Here is a 19,640-nt window from a genome sequence, read left to right as displayed (position 1 = left end):
CTCAAATCTACGACTTCAAGGGTGATGGACTGATTACATTGTCTTCACATCTCTTCTGCTCTTGCCTACTTTCTGTACTCAACTGAAGAAGCCTACTGTGTAGGCAAAACGTTTCGGAATAAAGTTGCCTAACTGTTGCCCATGTGTCTTAACTTCGATAGATGTGTTGAAGATTTTTGTTAGTGGCACACACAGTGCCTCTGTTCCCTCTCTCAGGACCCATGGAGAGATGTTATCCGGCCCCATCGCCTTTGAGGTATCTAGCTCGCTTAGCAGCCTCTTCACTTTTTCGTCAGTAGTACATATTGTGTCCAACACTTGATGGTGTTCCCTACCTCTTCATCTTTCTGGAGTCCCGTCTGTTTCCTCTGTGAACACTTCTTTGACTCTCATGTTGAGCTCCTCACATACTTCTCGGTCGTTTCTTGTGATCTCCCATCCTTACTTCCTCAGCCTGATTACCTGGTCCTTGATTGTTGTTTCCCTCCTAATGTGGCTGTGCAACAGCTTCGGATCAGATATGACTTTCGCTGCTATGTCATTTTCGTATTGTTGGGCCTCCCTTCTTATCTGTGCATATTCGTTTCTGGCTCTACGACTACTCTCCTTATTCTCCTGGGTTATTTACCTTCTATACTTCTTACATTCTCTAGCACACTTGGTTTTGGCCTCTCTACACCTTTGAGTGAACCATGGGCTCATCCTGGCCTTCTCGTTATTTCTGTTACCCTTGGGTACAAACCTCTCCTCAGCTTCCTTGCATATTGTTGTCACACATTCCATCATCTCATTTACCGACTTCCCTGCCAGTGCTCTGTCCCACTGAGCCTCGAGCAGGAAACTCTTCATGCCTGTGTAGTCCCTTCTCATGTAGTCTGGCTTCATTCGTCCTGCCCTTCCTGCTTCCCTCTCTACTTGTAATTCTACTATGTATTCGAAGCTCAGGACCACATGGTCATTGGCTCCGTGGGGTTTTTCATATGTGATATCCTCAATATCTGAACTACTCAAGGAGAATACCAGGTCCAGTCTTGCTGTTTCATCCTCTCCTCTCTCTCTCTCTCTCTCTCTCTGGCAGTGTCCCTTACGTGTTGGTACATGAGGTTTTCCAGTACCACCTCCATTATCTTAGCCCTCCACCTTTCTGGGCCAAAATGTGGCTTCAGGTTCTCCCAGTCAATCTCTTTGTGATTAAAGTCACCCATAATCAGCAGCTTTGCCCTGCTCGCATGAGCCCTTCCGGCCACTTCAGCCAGTGTGTCAACCATCGCTCTGTTACTCTCATCATATTCTTGCCTTGGCCTCCTGCTGTTCTGTGGTGGGTTATACATCACTGCAATTACCACCTTGGGCAGTCCAGCTTGAAGTGTTCCTATTATGCAGTTTCTTGTTTCTCCTCTGTCTCCCCTCTCCAGCTCGTCAAAATTCCATTGTTTTTTGATGAGCAGTGCCACTCCTCCACCCCCTCTGTTCCCTCTGTCTTTCCTCAAGATCTGATATCCCGTTGGAAAGATGGCACCTGTTATCTTCCTGTGAGCTTGGTTTTAGTGAGAGCTATGACATCCGGTGATGCCTCTTTATGTGTGTGTGTATATATGTATGTATGTGTATGTGTGTGTGTGTGTGTGTGTGTGTGTGTGTGTGTGTGTGTGTGTGTGTGTGTGTGTGTGTGTGTGTGTGTGTGTGTGTGTGTGTGTGTGTGCGTGCGTGCGTGTGTGGAGATAAAGCACCTTATCTATGGAGGTAAAAAGGGGAATGTATGAGAGTATAGTGGTAATAATGCTCTTATGTGGGTGTGAAGTATGGGTGGTGAATGTTGCAACAAGGAAAAGGCTGGAGGCAGTGGAGATGTTGCGTTTGAGGGCAATGTGTGATGTGAATATTATGCAGAGTATTCGTAGCTTGAGGATTAGAAGCAAGTGCAGGGTTACTAAAGGTATTTATTATTCAGAGGGTTGAGGATAGGTTGTTGAGGTGGTTCGAACATTTAGAGAGAATGGAACAAAATAGGATGACTTGGAGGTATATAAACCCGTAGTGGAGGGAAGGCGGGGTGGAGGTCATCCTAGGAAAGGTTGTAGGGATGGGGTTGAGGTAGTGCATGTGACCGTGTTAGCTAAGAGAGTGTAGGTAAGTGGTTTTTATGAATTGTCGTGTTCTTGGAGTATGAGCAAGGTATCAATTATGAAGGGACTGAGGAAAACTGGTTAGCTGGACTTGAGTCCTAAAGGTGGTAAGTATAGTGGCTGCACTCCGAACTGTAGCAAGAAACAGTGATGAAGTAATGACGAAAGCATTTCTTCTTTTTCGGGTCACAATGCCTTGACAAAAACGTAGCAATATGTACTTGAAATGTATCCCTCAAACCTTATGTATTTTATACGTCATTTTTGTATCATCAGTTTATCTTTAAATTCTTGGGTAACATAAATAAAATATACCCCTATATATATACATATATATATATATATATATATATATATATATATATATATATATATATATATATATATATATATATATATATATATATATATATATATATATATATATATATATATATATATATATATATATGTGTGTGTGTGTGTGTGTGTGTGTGTGTGTGTGTGTGTGTGTGTGTGTGTGTGTGTGTGTGTGTGTGTGTGCGTGTGTGTGTGTGTGTGTGTGTGTTTATTTTATTTAGTTAGTTGTTTAGTTTTTTAAATATTCAGAAGTTAAACCCGTGTACATGAAACAATTTACAATATTAAACTTGTTCAAAAAATTACATGAATTTTTATAATTTTGCTGGAATATACGAGTTTATTGAGTGGCTGCACTCAGCCTGAGCTTCAACATGTTCCCATACACACTACATATATCAGGCCAGAACTGACACTCCATTTTCAATATTTACTCCATGAAAGGTTGTTGCAGGAGTCAGGTATCAATACATTTTCATTTTTACTATTTTAGAAAGCAAATACTGCATATTTTCTTGAGTTATAATTAAATTTAGCAACAGCAACAACAGTAATATTGTGATTTCTTGTATTTTGTACAAGTCTAAGTTATAACTCCAGAGAGTGTATTAACTCTCCTCTCTATCAAGTTTACAGTGTCTCGTTCCGTTTTGATGTTGCTACACTACTGTGCCACATGTACAGGTAACCTTAACAAACTCTGACAACCACAGCGTTTCACTCTCTATTGTCACATTTTTTTTAATCATAAACTAATGTTTATGGAGATGTTGCACTTCGGGGGTTCCTCTGAATCGTGATATCTGCGCACTTCTGGCAAAACATTTACTGAATGAATGATGATGAACGTGGACTTTCTTGGATCATTCAATCCTTAGAAGAAGATGTGGTTTAAAAAATATTTCATCCAGTTCAGCTCTATAATAAAATGTACAAATTCACTATTTCTTATGCACCTCTCGTGTAATTCATATTCTAGATTTTTATTGCTATTTTCCTTGTAATCTTCTGCTTGAAAAAAGTAACCACAGTCATCACATTAATCACAAAAGATGAAAATCAATTGCATTAACAAATATAATTTTCCCAGAGTGATACCACATGATGAGATAATTGAGAACACAGGAAGGAGTACAGGCACTTGTGGTAAAGATTCATTGGAGATTTATGGGTCTAAAAAAAATAAACTTCGAGGAATTCGAAGACTATATAATAGATATATTAATGAAAGGAGAGCCAGAATAACAGGAAGCTGAGGATGAAGTGTAAGGTAAACGACAGAGAGTTGGCAGAGCAACAACAAAGATCTTGTTTATGGAGGATTTAACTCTTAAAGAAACTGACGGGAAAACTGGGACTGCGAGGGAGAGGGAACAAAAAAGTCGAGAGCACAACTAATATAAGAAGTATATACAACTTTATGAAGTGGAAATAAACCGGCAAGACATGACTAGATGTTCACTCAAATGAATCAGATAGAGGAAAAAACTGAATATATTGTTCAGCTAAGTACAAGTGATAATACCATGTTAAGCTTTTATTTTCTTGTACAAATGGAGCTTAAGAGAACCATTGAAGAAGAGGAGAGTCAGAGTGCTTGAGGAGATCATGGAGGTATGAAAAATTTATTGTGAGAAGTATACTGGAAAAGGGAACTGGAAGGGAAGTCACCTATGAAATGATGAAAAGACTCAACAATATGTGACGTCAAAGAAAGATTATCGCCAGACATAAGTAAAACACGATGGACAGAGAGCGCTCGTGGTTTAACCTGAGCTTCAGGGAAGACAACGTAAAGGAGATAAAGATCGTAGGAGAAATATATAGTATAGAAGAAAGAAAATACGAGGAAGCAAGCAGAAGAACTTAGAAAGATTATTTTTTGGGCTGTATTTGGAATGTTTTTCATTTTTATTTTTATTCATGGTTGCAATCTTACATATTCTTGGGCTGCTGATTGTTAATATCTAAACCATTTTGCTCTATCTTGTAAGAATTTTTAAATAAAACATAAACTAATGATAATAAAAAATGTGAATTTTTAATAAATTGGTAATTTATTAAAATTAGGCAAGTCATCATGGAAAAGCACATTCTGTTAGTTTTAAGAACATATAAATTCTAAATCAACATGAATCAAATCAAATGATTTTATTTAAAAAATATCCTCCTAATGGTTGGCCTATATATTGAATCAAAGGAAAGAGGACCACTTTGATTTTCGTTTGTGCTGTGCATCGAGACCATTACGTTCCAATGACCAGCAGTAATCCACCATCATGTTGACATTCCATTTGCCCTGGTATCGAGTTTCCAGATATCCTGATGGAACCTCTCTCCCTGTTCCTCACTGTAGTTCCCACAATTGTTGGGAAAATAGTCAAGATGTGAGTGCAAAAAATGCATCTTCACACTCATTCCAGACCCAAGTTGTTGGAAACTTGAAATCAGGTCTTGGATCATTTTTTCATATTCGGGAGAGCGCCTGTTTCCCAGAAAGTTGTGGACAATCTGCTTGAATGAAAACCAGGCATTCACCTCGACACCTGCTAATGCTTCATCAAAATGCTTGTCCTACATCAATTCCCGAATCTGAGAGCCAACAAAGATTCCTGTCTTTACCTTGCCTTCACTTATACAAGGAAACTTTGACTCCCAAAGAAGCTGGTTCTTGGTGGCCGTCTTTTTGTTCATAGTGCTGGTTGTCTGCCCTACTATCCCAAACACACAGAAAACAGGGATACTTGGTGTATCCACTTTCTCATTTGCTTATTTTATACGAAAAGAGAAAAGTAACGTTTCCGTATAACTTGACAACCTGATGTGATAGAGATGAATAAAAAAAACAATGTATCAATATTTTCCATATATATTCCGAGAAAGATACCATAGAGCCAATACAAAAAATCATGCAGACCAGTGTTATGTGTTGGAAGAGGGAAGGATCCAGTAATGGCGTCTATGAAACTTGAGAGGTGAGACCAGGAGTTAAGATCCATCCAAATAAACGAAGCAAACACAAGCGTGTTTTTTTTTCCAGCTCTAGCGACTGTATTATAAACTTGTCAATATCTTTAGTTTTGTGTGTGAAATATAAGCTATATTGTTGATGTTGTTGCAGACGTCTGACGGTGGTCTGCGAAGTCTGAACTCTCCCCGCCTGACGGTGGACGAGGAAGGTACTCTGTGGTTCAGCTACGTTACTCCTGAGGATGCTTCAGAAGACGCTCTCTACGCCTGTGCTGCCTCCTCTGCTACCAGGTGTGGCGTCCACACACACACACACACACACACACACACACCGAGCTTTCCTTATGTTGACTTGGTTATGATTTAAAGACAAAATTAATTTATTTATATTACTACTTAAATTTAAGTTCTTTTAGTAGAGGTAATTTATACATATTGATTTCATTTAATAAAAAGTATGCGGTTCCAATTCTGGTGAACTAAGAGAGAAAGGAAAGAATGAAGAGCTGAATAATTAGTGATACTGATCAGTGTTGATGAACAAGGTGATAGTGTAGCTGCACCAGTGACAACATCAGTTGATAACTGTGTAAACTCTTGTGACTGTGAGAAGTATGAACACTGAGAGCCTGGAGAGGTGTGTGAAAGATGCTGGAAACCTGGAGAGGTGTGTGAAAGATGTTGGAAGCCTGGAGAGGTGTGTGAGAGATGCTGGAAGCCTGGAGAGGTGTGTGAGAGACGCTGGAAGCGTGGAGAGACGTGCGAGAGATGCTGGAAGCCTGGAGAGATGTGTGAGAGGTGCTGGACGTTTGGAGAGACGTGTGAGAGATGCTGAAGGTGAGTAGAAGCATGTGAGAGATACAGGAGTGAAGAGAAGGCAGTGAGACCTGCAGGAGTGAGGGGAGGTCTGCAAAGTGTGAGGAACACATCAGTCAGATGACTGTAGAGGTCGCTGCAGAAGGGCATAAGTGTCAATAAATGCTCTCGCTCGGGTTAGAAAGGACAGCCCTGAACGTATAAGAAAACGCAGCTCCAGTTTTGACTGGAAACTGAAAGAAGATTTCTGAAATCATTCAAAGACTATCAAACTGATAAGCTCGTAGAGAGTACAACAGAAGACTAAGGCAATCTGCGATGTTAAGACACTGGGTAGGGAAGTTTTAGGCTGACATGTATTGAGGACTGATCAGTATGTGTCGTAGGCGCGAAGGATGAGATTTAAAGAGACCAGGAATATTCTGTTATATCGATATTTTATTATTAGGTAATACAAAGTCGACCTGAAAATAGGATTATTTTTCTAACACGATGGATTTTTGAGTGAACACAGGCTGGCTTTGAGTGAACACAGGCTGGCTTTGAGCCTTCCACTACAAGGTTAAGCGGAAGACAGTTGTATGTGTGAAGGTCGTTGTGTAGGACACTCAGAGCAAGTGTGAGAGGCAGGATCGTCTGTCAAGGTGTGCAAATGTATGTGTGAGGCAAGTTATTGTACAGGAATGTAAGTGTAAGTATAGGTGTGAGGCAATTTGACGTACTGGATTACAGATGTATTGATAAGTGAGACAAGTTACTAACTGAGAGTGTAAGTGCAGGTGTAGGTGTGAATTAAGAAGTGTTGAAGCTTGCAGGTGTTGACTAGAGTTCTCTACAGCGAGCGCCATGTGTACCTGGTTGAGGACGAGGAAGGAGGACTGCAGATGCTGGAGGATGAGCCTCATACAGATCCTCTTATATCCCTCGATCTGCCGTAGGCGCTGTATTTCACGCATGTGTGTGTGTGTGTGTGTGTGTGTGTGCGTGTGTGTGTGCATGCGTAGTTCATACGTGTGTGTGTGTGCATGAGTAGTTCACACGTGTGTGTGTGTGTGTGTGTGTGTGTGTGTGTGTGTGTGTGTGTGCATGCGTACTTCACACGTGTGTGTGTGTGCGTGCATGCGTACTTCACACGTGTGTGTGTGTGTGTGTGTGTGTGTGTGTGTGTGTGTGTGTGTGTGTGCATGCGTACTTCACACGTGTGTGTGTGCTCACCCCGTGTTTGAATTTAATTATGTGTGTCCGTACACTAGTGCGTGAAATCATTAGTTGAATATTTGCAGTAATCATTAACCAAATTCTAACATCTGTAGATGAAGTAAAATCAATGTTTATGTTTAAAATGGTCCAGTTTACTTTGCATCTTAAAATAAACAATGAGCTGTGCATGTGTTAGCATTCTTACGCTTATGACAATCTGGGCAGTGTAGGCTTGGTTAGTGTATTAATATGTTGTGTCTTGCTTAGAGGATACCTGGCCAGTGTGTCATATTGCGAGACTCCCTGGCCAGTGTGTCATATTACGAGACTCCCTGGCCAGTGTGTCATATTGCGAGACTCCCTGGCCAGTGTGTCATATTACGAGACTCCCTGGCCAGTGTGTCATATTACGAGACTCCCTGGCCAGTATGATGGTAATACTAACAGACTACTGGCTGGTGTGTACGTATTATGCTAGATGTGATAATAACTGGATGATCCATTCTGGAAAGATGTCCCCATGTGTGTGCTCGTCAATACCAGTATTATAGAGAAGAGAATGGATTGTTTTAACAAGAAAGTGGATCTCTGCAAGAGGTAATGGGGGGGCTCACAAGGACAAGTTTACAAGAGGGAAGATTTGTCACTAGTGAAGTGTGTGCAAAGCAAGTGATAGAGTAAATTGTTTTTGATAAGACTGTTCGGAATCAAAGTAGAGTTTGTGTCGGTATCTGAGTAGTGTTGATGTCCAGTATCTAAGTACTGCTTTTGTCCAATATCAAAATTGTATTTATGTCCATTATCAAAGTAGTGTTTAAGTTCAATATCGTGGCAGTGTTTATGTCCACTATTTAAGTTTGCAAGTTAAACTTCTTAAATAGTCCGTATACTCTCAGTTTTCATAACTGGTGTATGATACAGATTATTGCATTAAATAGGGTGAATGTTAAAAGCAAATTATTGTATTGATAAGCGTGTAGGCTAAAATTTCATATATTAAGACATTCTTGCCACTGAGATGACACAAGCACTTCCAGAGTCTCTGAAAATCATCCACGAGTAACTTTCAGGGTATTTAATTGAACACTGAGAGTAAGTCGTTGCTGTGAGGTACACGAGAGTCCCACACACGCCCATAATAAACAAATGGTATGCAAAATGAACTAAATTAATTCCTGTCTTCAGTTTAATATTTTTTCTAATTTTGTAGGTTATTATTATTATTATTATTATTATTATTATTATTATTATTATTATTATTATTATTATTATTATTATTATTATTATTATTATTATTATTATTTACCTAATTATGTGTAACAACGTGACTGAGGTGCAATAAACTTATATATCATGGAGTGAGGATGTGAAACGAGTGTGTGTGTGTGTGTGTGTGTGTGTGTGTGTGTGTGTGTGTGTGTGTGTGTGTGTGTGCGTGCGTGCGTAACTTCCTCCAGATGTTGCATGATCTCCCACAATTCATTTTAAGTTATATTATTTTCCGTTTATACTTGACTGAGTTCACTAATACACAACGTTGATTTTTCGGTTTTTGTTTGGAATAATTTCTGGCATTATGGTTGTTGTTGCAGGGAGTCTAGTGTACACATCGTGGACTTGTCCGGGAGGTAGGAGGCTTGTTTATGTTCATACCGTGGTGGCGGGTCACGTTGTTCACACTCTCTCTCTCCGCTGCTTGAACACACGGTGTAACTATTATGTAGTTGACACTGTGTGTCTTCACTGTTTGAAGGAACACACGGTGTAACTATTAAGTGATGTAGTTGACACTGTGTGTCTTCACTGTTTGAAGGAACACACGGTGTAACTATTAAGTGATGTAGTTGACACTGTGTGTCTTCACTGTTTGAAGGAACACACGGTGTAACTATTAAGTGATGTAGTTGACACTGTGTGTCTTCACTGTTTGAAGGAACACACGGTGTAACTATTAAGTGATGTAGTTGACACTGTGCGTCTTCACTGTTTGAAGGAACACACGGTGTAACTATTAAGTGATGTAGTTGACACTGTGTGTCTTCACTGTTTGAAGGAACACACGGTGTAACTATTAAGTGATGTAGTTGACACTGTGCGTCTTCACTGTTTGAAGGAACACACGGTGCAACTATTAAGTGATGTAGTTGACACTGTGTGTCTTCATTGAAGGAACACACGGTGTAACTATTAAGTTGTGTAGTTCACACTGTGTGTCTCCACTGCTTGAAGGAACGCACGGTGTAACCATCAAATGTAGCTCACGCTGTGTGTCTCCACTGCTTAAAGGAACACATGGTGTAACTATCAGATGAAGTAGGTCACACCGTGTGTCTCCACTGCTTGAGGGAACGCACGGTGTAACTATCAAATGATGTAGTTTACACCGTGTATCTCCACTGCTTGAAGGAACACACAGTGTAACTGTCAAATTATGGAGTTCACACCGTGTGTCTCCACTGCTTAAAGGAACACATGGTGTAACTATCAGATGAAGTAGGTCACACCGTGTATCTCCACTGCTTTAAGGAAGACACAGTGTAACTGTCAAATTATGTAGTTCACACCGTGTGTCTCCACTGCTTAAATGAACACATGGTGTAACTATCAGATGAAGTAGGTCACACCGTGTGTCTCCACTGCTTAAAGGAACACACGGTGTAACTATCAAATGATGTAGTTCACACTGTGTGTCTCTATTTCTTGAAGGAATGCACGGTGTAACTATCAAATGTAGTTCACACTGTGTGTCTCCACTGCTTGAAGGAACGCACGGTGTAACTATCAAATGTAGTTCACACTGTGTGTCTCCACTGCTTGAAGGAACGCACGGTGTAACTATCAAATGTAGTTCACACTGTGTGTCTCCACTGCTTGAAGGAACGCACGGTGTAACTATCAAATGTAGTTCACACTGTGTGTCTCCATTTCTTGAAGGAACACACGGTGTAACTATCTAATGTAGTTCACACTGTGTGTCTCCACTGCTTGAAGGAACGCACGGTGTAACTATCAAATGTAGTTCACACTGTGTGTCTCCATTTCTTGAAGGAACGCACGGTGTAACTATCAAATGTAGTTCACACTGTGTGTCTCCATTTCTTGAAGGAACACACGGTGTAACTATCTAATGTAGTTCACACTGTGTGTCTCCACTGCTTGAAGGAACGCACGGTGTAACTATCAAATGTAGTTCACACTGTGTGTCTCCATTTCTTGAAGGAACACACGGTGTAACTATCAAATGTAGTTCACACTGTGTGTCTCCACTGCTTGAAGAAACGCACGGTGTAACTATCAAATGTAGTTCACACTGTGTGTCTCCACTGCTTGAAGGAACGCACGGTGTAACTATCAAATGTAGTTCACACTGTGTGTCTCCATTTCTTGAAGGAACACACGGTGTAACTATCTAATGTAGTTCACACTGTGTGTCTCCACTGCTTGAAGGAACGCACGGTGTAACTATCAAATGTAGTTCACACTGTGTGTCTCCATTTCTTGAAGGAACACACGGTGTAACTATCAAATGTAGTTCACACTGTGTGTCTCCACTGCTTGAAGAAACGCACGGTGTAACTATCAAATGTAGTTCACACTGTGTGTCTCCACTGCTTGAAGGAACGCACGGTGTAACTATCAAATGTAGTTCACACTGTGTGTCTCCACTGCTTGAAGGAACACACGGTGTAACTATCAAATGTAGTTCACACTGTGCGTCTCCATTGCTTGAAGGAACACACGGTGTAACTATCAAATGTAGTTCACACTGTGTGTCTCCACTGCTTGAAGGAACACATGGTGTAACTATCAAATAATGTAGTTCACACTGTGTCTGCACTGCTTTCAATAACACACGGTGTAACTATTAAATGATGTAGTTTACACCGTGTGTCTCCACTGCTTGAAGGAACGCACGGTGCATCAGTCATCATGATATTTAACACAGTGTGTCGTCATTGCTCACTGACCCAGCACTAACTGGCCCTCACGGGTTTAATGCCGTGGTTCTGGTGGTAGCAGGAGCACACTCACGCCTCCACTCTGCATGATAGCTTAAGTTGTACATAGAACGTAACACCATCTTCGGTAAGTGAATGTAATGATTCTTATAATTATATTAGGGCGAAATTCCCTCAAATCTGTGTTGAAATGCACTCTTAATGGTAATGTTCTTTACATTCATCTGAGTACTGTTCTTCACGTTCTTCTATGGATAATGTTCTTCACGTTCTGTGGAGAACTGGCTAGATAAGTACACTTTCCTGTATGAAACAAACTTAAGACAAGTGGTAGTTATCTTTTAACAGCAGCACTAAACCCGTAGGATTATACAGCGCCTATGGGGGGATGGAAGGCATTCAGGCTTAATTCAGGGAACTGGTGTCCAGCAGCCTCGCCTTGGAAATCCCTTCTGATGTTGATTAACAAGGGAGTTATTTATATAATTTGCCCAGAAGGAGCATATATCTCAGCATTTCACTATCATCTGAAATGCGTAGTGATATTTACTTGGTTTGGGTGAATCACCCGCGCGTCATGGGATCTATTGGCAATTCCTGTCAAGTCACACCTCTACCTACTAGCTGCAGCTAGTAGCTAGTTGCTGGACTTACCTGGGTATTGTAACTGACCCAGTTTCCCCTAGTTTCTTGTAGGGAAGATGTGATCCTGGTATCGTTGCCTTGAGTAGGCTACTACAGATGCGTAGTTACATTGTCCTCACTCGTTCATAGGGAGTCACTTTGGTCATTCGTTAAGCGATAGGATGACATCTTGTCTCTTGGTTCATAACACCTGAATGCATAACGCGGCACAAACTTTTACACGTTATCGGGATTATACCACGGATTATACACTCGTGTTTTTTTTAACATTAGTTTTTATAGTGGAGATTGACAGTATTTCAAAGTTTAACACTAGTTTTCCTAGTGGAGATTGACAGTATTTCAGAGTTTAACACTAGTTTACCTAGTGGAGATCGACTGTATTTCAGAGTTTACCTCATAAAGTCTTTATTTTCTTTGTTCTCAGCGGGAGATTATTGACGTGTTCACGCTCTGATATCTGAATTCCGCCTAGCTTGTCGCCCTGCCCAACGCCCACCAGTTCATCGTCCGCACAACAGAACTGCTGAGTTCAGCTGTGTATCTCTTCCTTACTACACATTGCAACAAGGAATAACACAAGGTGGTTGTTTCCTTATTGTTTAGCTGTGTACTAGAAGACATAATAGTCCCAACTTGTAGATAAGTAGGGCGCAGGTTTACTCTTAATTTTCCTGCTGTGGAGAAAAGAGTAATTACTCTCTTAACCCTCACTGTGTAGTTGATCAAGAACTCTAGCAAGGAGAGGAAGGCGTGCTTTGTGACGCCATGGTACATACAGTGCTCGTCACGGCATTATGCCGGGGCGCTCACCCGGCATAATGCCGTAACGAGCACTGTAGATATGTTCCTCATAAAACTGTTTGCGAGGAAGGAGTCAACTTACCCCTGCTGGGAGGGCTAATCCTACAGAGGGGCTGATGGGGGGCTAAGAGGGCTGAGAGATAACCCCCCCTCAACTGGAGAATTTTCTCCACACGTTCATCCCTGAGAATTGTTCTTCATGTTCATCTCTGGGTAATGTTCTTCACGTTCATCTCTGAATGTTCTTCATGCTGCTGAAGGGCTCTTGATCCCTTTTCTTGGACCAAAGATGAGTGCTCAGATTTCCCACTAAACCTGTAAGGATCATACAGAGATTGAGGAAGGGGACGCTGTCACTTTTGATCCAAGGCAGTGGAGGGTAGATGTAATTCCCAGGATCAAGAGGTCTTGATCCGGGGAATTAGAGCTGTGATCATGGCCGTCAACACATGTGTTAACCAACACATGTGTCTTGTGGTTAATATCCTCAGGCATATTCATGTACAGCTAGTTTAAACACCTTAAGTTCGTTCTATAGTTTATATAACATCTTAAGTTCGTTCTGTAGATTAAATAATAATTTAAGTGAGTGTTTTAAGTTTAGTAAACTATTTCTCACTTTTATTTACTCTGTTGTCCAGCATTTCCATCACTCACTTGGTCCTGGAAATTCCCAGAATTCTCTGAAACATTTTTGTCTCGGAATCTTTTCCGTATTTTTTTTTTTTTTTAAACAGACACTGTAGATATTATTTGCTCATATTCAGGGCGACACAAATATTATAATCTTGGAAAAACAGAGAGACAGCTTGTGCTTTCCATTAATCAATATAGTCTACTTAACATGTAGTTCGTAATTTGTTGAGGAAGGATAAGGTGAGGTCTGAAGTTCCTCCTGGATAACTATCAAGTCTGTAGTGAAATGATAATGGTTCGGAAGGGATCGAAACGTCGTCTTAAGTTTCCTCTCTAAAGTGCGAGTTATTCGTGATGTGCTGAGTAAGACACATGTGCAACAGTTGGGTATCTTTGTGTTTGGAAAGTTCCATTTACACGTTAGGTTTCTTCAGTCAAGTACTGTTTGTATTAATATTGGTAGAATTACCGACAATGTGTTAAGTAAAAGGACACAAATGCAACTAATGTGACGTTTTGTTGTGGCAACGTTTCGCTCTCCAGGAGCTTTGTCAAGCTTGATAAACCTCTGGAGAGCGAAACGTTGCCACATTAAAATGTAACATTAGTTGCATTTGTGTCCTTTTCACTTACCAGTCAAATACAGAGTATGTCCTCAAGGCAGCGTAAGTGATGAGGTAAAGAGATGCAATCAAAAACATTTAGCATTTCTGTCAGACACTGCAGCATCATGGGAACTTGATACAAGGAATTCTCCAATACTTGTCCAACCTTTGGACGAAGACCTACTTACACTAGTGGATGATTCCACTGTGATCCCGCCTCCTCCTACTTAAACTCATAAGACTAAAGTACGTAAGTCACATCTCCGGTCATATGCGGTACTTTCTACAGGAGTGATGGACTGAACACTTCGATTCCAGGCTGAGGGAATGATTACCTCAAACTCCTCCTGTCTTTACCCCTCTCTGCTCTGTATTGGACTGATGAAGCCACTGTGTGACGAAACGTTTCCTTAATAAAGATTCTCATATGTTGTATAAGTGTCTCAATCTTCAATTTCTCGGTTTTACAAACCATTTATCACATCTTGAGGCAATCAGTCCATAAGCTCCATGGAGCTGAACTCTTCTCCAGGCTGAAGGACTGACAGCTCTTCTCCAGGCTGAAAGACTGACAACTGTTCTCCAGGCTGAAGGACTGACAACTGTTCTCCAGGCTGAAGGACTGACAACTCTTCTGCAGGCTGAAGGACTGACAACTCTTCTTCAGGCGGAAGGACTGACAACTCTTCTGCAGGCTGAAGGACTGACAACTCTTCTCCAGGCTGAAGGACTGACAACTCTTCTCCAGGCTGAAGGACTGACAACTGTTCTCCAGGCTGAAGGACTGACAACTGTTCTCCAGGCTGAAGGACTGACAACTGTTCTCCAGGCTGAAGGACTGACAACTCTCAAACTATTTCTACAAAGTTGATGGACTGATTACATCATCTTTACCTCGTCACTTCTGCTGCTCTCAACCTATATACTGTATTTGACTGACGAAATCTACCTTGTAGGTGAAATGTTTCAAATATAAAGATACCCAACTGGTGCGCATGTGTCTTTCTTGTCAAAGGGTCAATATTTTATATCATTTTCTACATGTTTGTGATACGTCTCAGCCACTGTATTGTGATTCATTGTTTACGCTTCACTGCTCTCGTCACCTCCTAATAATTCTCTGCATGTGCCAAATGGCTTTTCAGTTTATTACCGTCCACCTGAATGCTGAGCTTCGCCTGAAGCAGTAAGTTAAACAGTGTGTTCTTACTGTTGGTATCTCTCACCTCACTGCTGCTCCTCACACTCTCTGTTTTGCTCTCTCTCCTTATTGATTTATAGAAATTATTCGAGACCCATATTTTTTCGCTTTATTTCACCAGAATTTATATATATATATATATATATATATATATATATATATATATATATATATATATATATATATATATATATATATATATATATATATATATATATATATTAACAAGTCGGCCGTCTCCCACCGAGGCAGGGTGACCCAAAAAGAAAGAAAATCCCAAAAAAGAAAATACTTTCATCATCATTCAACACTTTCACCTCACTCACACATAATCACTGTTTCAAGTCCGGCTATATAAAATAACTGGTTTCCCTGAATCCCTTCACTAAATATTACCCTGCTCACACTCCAACACCTCGTCAGGTCCCAAATACTATTCGTCTCCATTCACTCTATAGAGTTGAAGAACAACCTGAGGACTCCTATTATTTATGCTTCTTGATATGAAGCCAAGGATTCTATTAGCTTTATTGCGAACACTTATGCACTGTTGTCTTGGTTTCAGATTACTGCTAACCAGAACTCCTAAATCTTTTTTGCAATCCGTAATATTAAGATCTACATTATTTAGTTTATATGTGGCATGGTTATTGTCCTGTCCAACATTTAGAACTTTGCATTTGTCTATATTAAACTGCATCTGCCACTTCTCCGACCACTGCATCAGTCTATTCAAATCTTCCTGGAGTGCTCGAATGTCCTCGTCAGAATGAATTCGACGGCCTATTTTGGTGTCATCGGCAAACTTGCCGATGTCGCTCTTTATCTAACACGTTCACGCATGCTTGCTGGAAATCCAAGCCCCTCGCTCACACAACGTCCTTTACCTCCTCCCTCCAACCCTTTCGAGGACGACCCCTGCCCCGCCTTCCTTTCCCTACAGATTTATACGCTCTCCATGTCATTCAACTTTGATCCATTCTCTCTAAATGACCAAACCACTTCAACAACCTCTCTTCAGCCCTCTGACTAATACTTTTATTAACTCCACTCTTTCTCCTAATTTCCACACTCCTTAGACAGGACATCTCCACTGCCTCCAACCGTCTCCTCGCTGCTGCATTTACCATCCAAGCTTCACACCCATATAAGAGTGTTTGTACTACTATACTTTCATACATTCCCTTCTTTGCCTCCATAGATAACGTTATTTGTCTCTACATATACCTCAATGCACCACTCACCTTTTTTCCCCTCATCATTTTTATGATTAACCTCATCCTTCATAAATCCATCCACCGACACATCAACTCCCAAGTATCTGAAAACATTCACTTCTTCCATATTCCTCCTCCCCAATTTGATATCCAATTTTTCTTTATCTAAATCATTTGATACCCTCATCACCTTACTCTTTTCTATGTTAACTTTCAACTTTCTACCTTTACACACACTCCCAAATTCGTCCACTAACCTCTCCATTTTTTTCTTTAGAATCTCCCATAAGCACAGTATCATCAGCAAAAAGTAACTGTGTCATGTCCCATTTTGAATTTGATTCCCCATAATTTAATCCCACCCATCTCCCGAACACCCTAGCATTTACTTCTTTTATAACCCCATCTATAAATATATTAAACAACCATGGTGACATTACACATCCCTGTCTAAGACCTACTTTTACTGGGAAGTATTCTCCCTCTCTTCTACACACCCTAACCTGAGCCTCACTATCCTCATAAAAACTCTTTACAGCATTTAATAACTTACCACCTATTCCATATACTTGTAACATCTGCCACATTGCTCCTCTATCCACTCTGTCATATGCCTTTTCTAAATCCATAAATGCAATAAAAACTTCCCTACCTTTATCTAAACACTGTTCACATATATGCTTTAATGTAAACACTTGATCTACACATCCCCTACCCACTCTAAAATATCTTTGCTCATCCGCAATCCTACATTCTATCTTACCTCTAATTCTTTCAATAATAACCCTACCGTACACTTTTCCTGGTATACTCAGTAAACTAATTCCTCTATAATTTTTTCAATCTCTTTTGTCCCCCTTCCCTTTATATAAAGGGGATATACATCCTCTCCGCCAATCCCTAGGTACCTTCCCCTCTTTCATACATTTATTAACCAAAAATACCAACTACTCCAACACTATATCCCCCCCTGCTTTTAACATTTCTGTCATGATCCCATCAGTTCCAGCTGCTTTACCCCCTTTCATTCTACATAATGCCTCACGCACCTCCCCCACATTTATATTCTGCTCTTCTTCACTCCTAAAAGATGGTATACCTCCCTGACCAGTGCATGAAATTACCGCCTCCCTTTCTTCGTCGACATTTAAAAGCTCTTCAGAGTATTCTTGCCATCTACCCAATACCTCCATCTCCCCATCTGTTTTTAACTGACAAATGCATTTGTTCCCTAGGCTTTCTTAACTTGTTTAACTCATTCCAAATTTTTTTCTTATTTTCATTCAAATTTCTTAACAGTGCCTCTCCCACTCTATCATCTGCTCTCCTTTTGCACTCTCTCACCACTCTCTTCACCTTTATTTTACTCTCCATATACTCTACTCTTCTTATAACACTTCTGCTTTGTAAAAACCTCTCATAAGCTACCTTTTTCTCTTTTATCACACCCTTTACTTCATCATTCCACCAATCACTCCTCTTTCCTCCTGCACCCACCCTCCTATAACCACAAACTTCTGCCCCACATTCTAATACTGCATTTTTAAAACTATTCCAACCCTCTTCAACCCCCCCCACTACTCATCTTTGCACTAGCCCACCTTTCTGCCAATAGTTGCTTATATCTCACCCGAACTTCCTCCTCCCTTAGTTTATACACTTTCACCTCCCTCTTACTTGTTGTTGCCATTCTCCTCTTGTCCCATCTACCTTTTACTCTAACTGTAGCTACAACTAGATAATGATCCGATATATCAGTTGCCCCTCTACAAACGTGTACATCCTAAAGTCTACCCACCAACCTTTTATCCACCAATACATAATCTAACAAACTACTTTCATTACGTGCTATATCATACTTTGTATATTTATTTATCTTCTTTTTTCATAAAATATATATTACTTATTACCAAACTTCTTTCTACACATAGCTCAATTAAAGGCTCCCCATTTTCATTTACTCCTGGCACCCCAAATTTACCTACTACTCCCTCCACAACATTTTTACCCACTTTAGCATTGAAATCCCCAACCACCATTACTCTCACACTTGGTTCAAAACTCCCCACGCATTCATTCAACATTTCCCAAAATCTCTCTCTCTCCTCTACACTTCTCTCTTCTCCAGGTACATATATGCTTAATATAACCCACTTTTCACATCCAACCTTTATTTTACTCAACATAATCCTTGAATTAATACATTTATATTCCCTCTTTTCCTGCCATAGCTTATCATTCAACATTATTGCTACTCCTTCTTTAGCTCTAACTCTATTTGAAACCCCTGACCTAATCCCATTTATTCCTCTCCATTGAAACTCTCCCACCCCCTTCAGCTTTGTTTCACTTAAAGCCAGGACACCCAGCTTCTTCCCATTCATAACATCCACAATCATCTTTCTTATCATCTGCACAACATCCACGCACATTCAGACTTCCCACTTTGACAATTTTCTTCTTCTTATTCTTTTTAGTAATCTTTACAGGAAAAGGGGTTACTAGCCCATTGTTCCCGGCATTTTAGTTGACTTTTACAACACGCATGGCTTACGGAGGAAAGATTCTTATTCCACTTCCCCATGGATATAAAAGGAAAAGTAATAAGACCAAGAACTATTAAGATAAAATCAAAGAAAACTCAGATGGAGAGGAATAAATGAGATTAGGTCTGGGGTGTCAAATAGAGTTAGAGCTAAAGAAGGAGTAGCAATAATGTTGAATAATGTTGCAAGAGAATCGAAGACTAACCCAAAAGGATTCTTTCAGGTATACAGAAGTAAGATCAGGGACAAGATAGGCCCACTCAAAAGTTCCTCGGGTCAGCTCACTGACAGTGATAAGGAAATGTGTAGAATTTTTAACACATACTTCCTCTCAGTTTTTACACAGGAGGATACCAGCGATATTCCAGTAATGATAAATTATGTAGAACAGGACGATAATAAACTGTGCACTATTAGGGTCACAAGTGACATGGTCCTTAGGCAAATAGATAAATTAAAACCTAACAAATCCCCAGGCCCTGATGAACTGTATGCAAGGGTTCTAAAGGAATGTAAAGAGGAGCTTAGCACACCTTTGGCTAATCTTTTCAACATATCACTACAAACTGGCATGGT

At 40.3% G+C, this 19,640-nt stretch overlaps 1 protein-coding gene across 1 annotated transcript in view; it reads left to right on the top strand.

Annotated features, from left to right (window-relative positions):
• LOC128706178 (neuroglian) overlaps nucleotides 1-19,640 on the top strand; it is a gene marked incomplete in the record, with an annotated part of 1,637,481 nt that overhangs the window by 1,532,504 nt on the left and 85,337 nt on the right. Inside the window, 2 exon segments of the mRNA XM_070093335.1 lie at nucleotides 5,587-5,726; nucleotides 7,090-7,185. Coding sequence (XP_069949436.1) covers nucleotides 5,587-5,726; nucleotides 7,090-7,185 — 236 coding nt within the window.

Source organism: Cherax quadricarinatus, chromosome 3, assembly GCF_038502225.1.
Source record: "Cherax quadricarinatus isolate ZL_2023a chromosome 3, ASM3850222v1, whole genome shotgun sequence".
Taxonomy (NCBI): domain Eukaryota; kingdom Metazoa; phylum Arthropoda; class Malacostraca; order Decapoda; family Parastacidae; genus Cherax; species Cherax quadricarinatus.
Note: the sequence above shows the minus strand (reverse complement) of the source record. Positions and strands in the feature narration are given on the sequence as shown.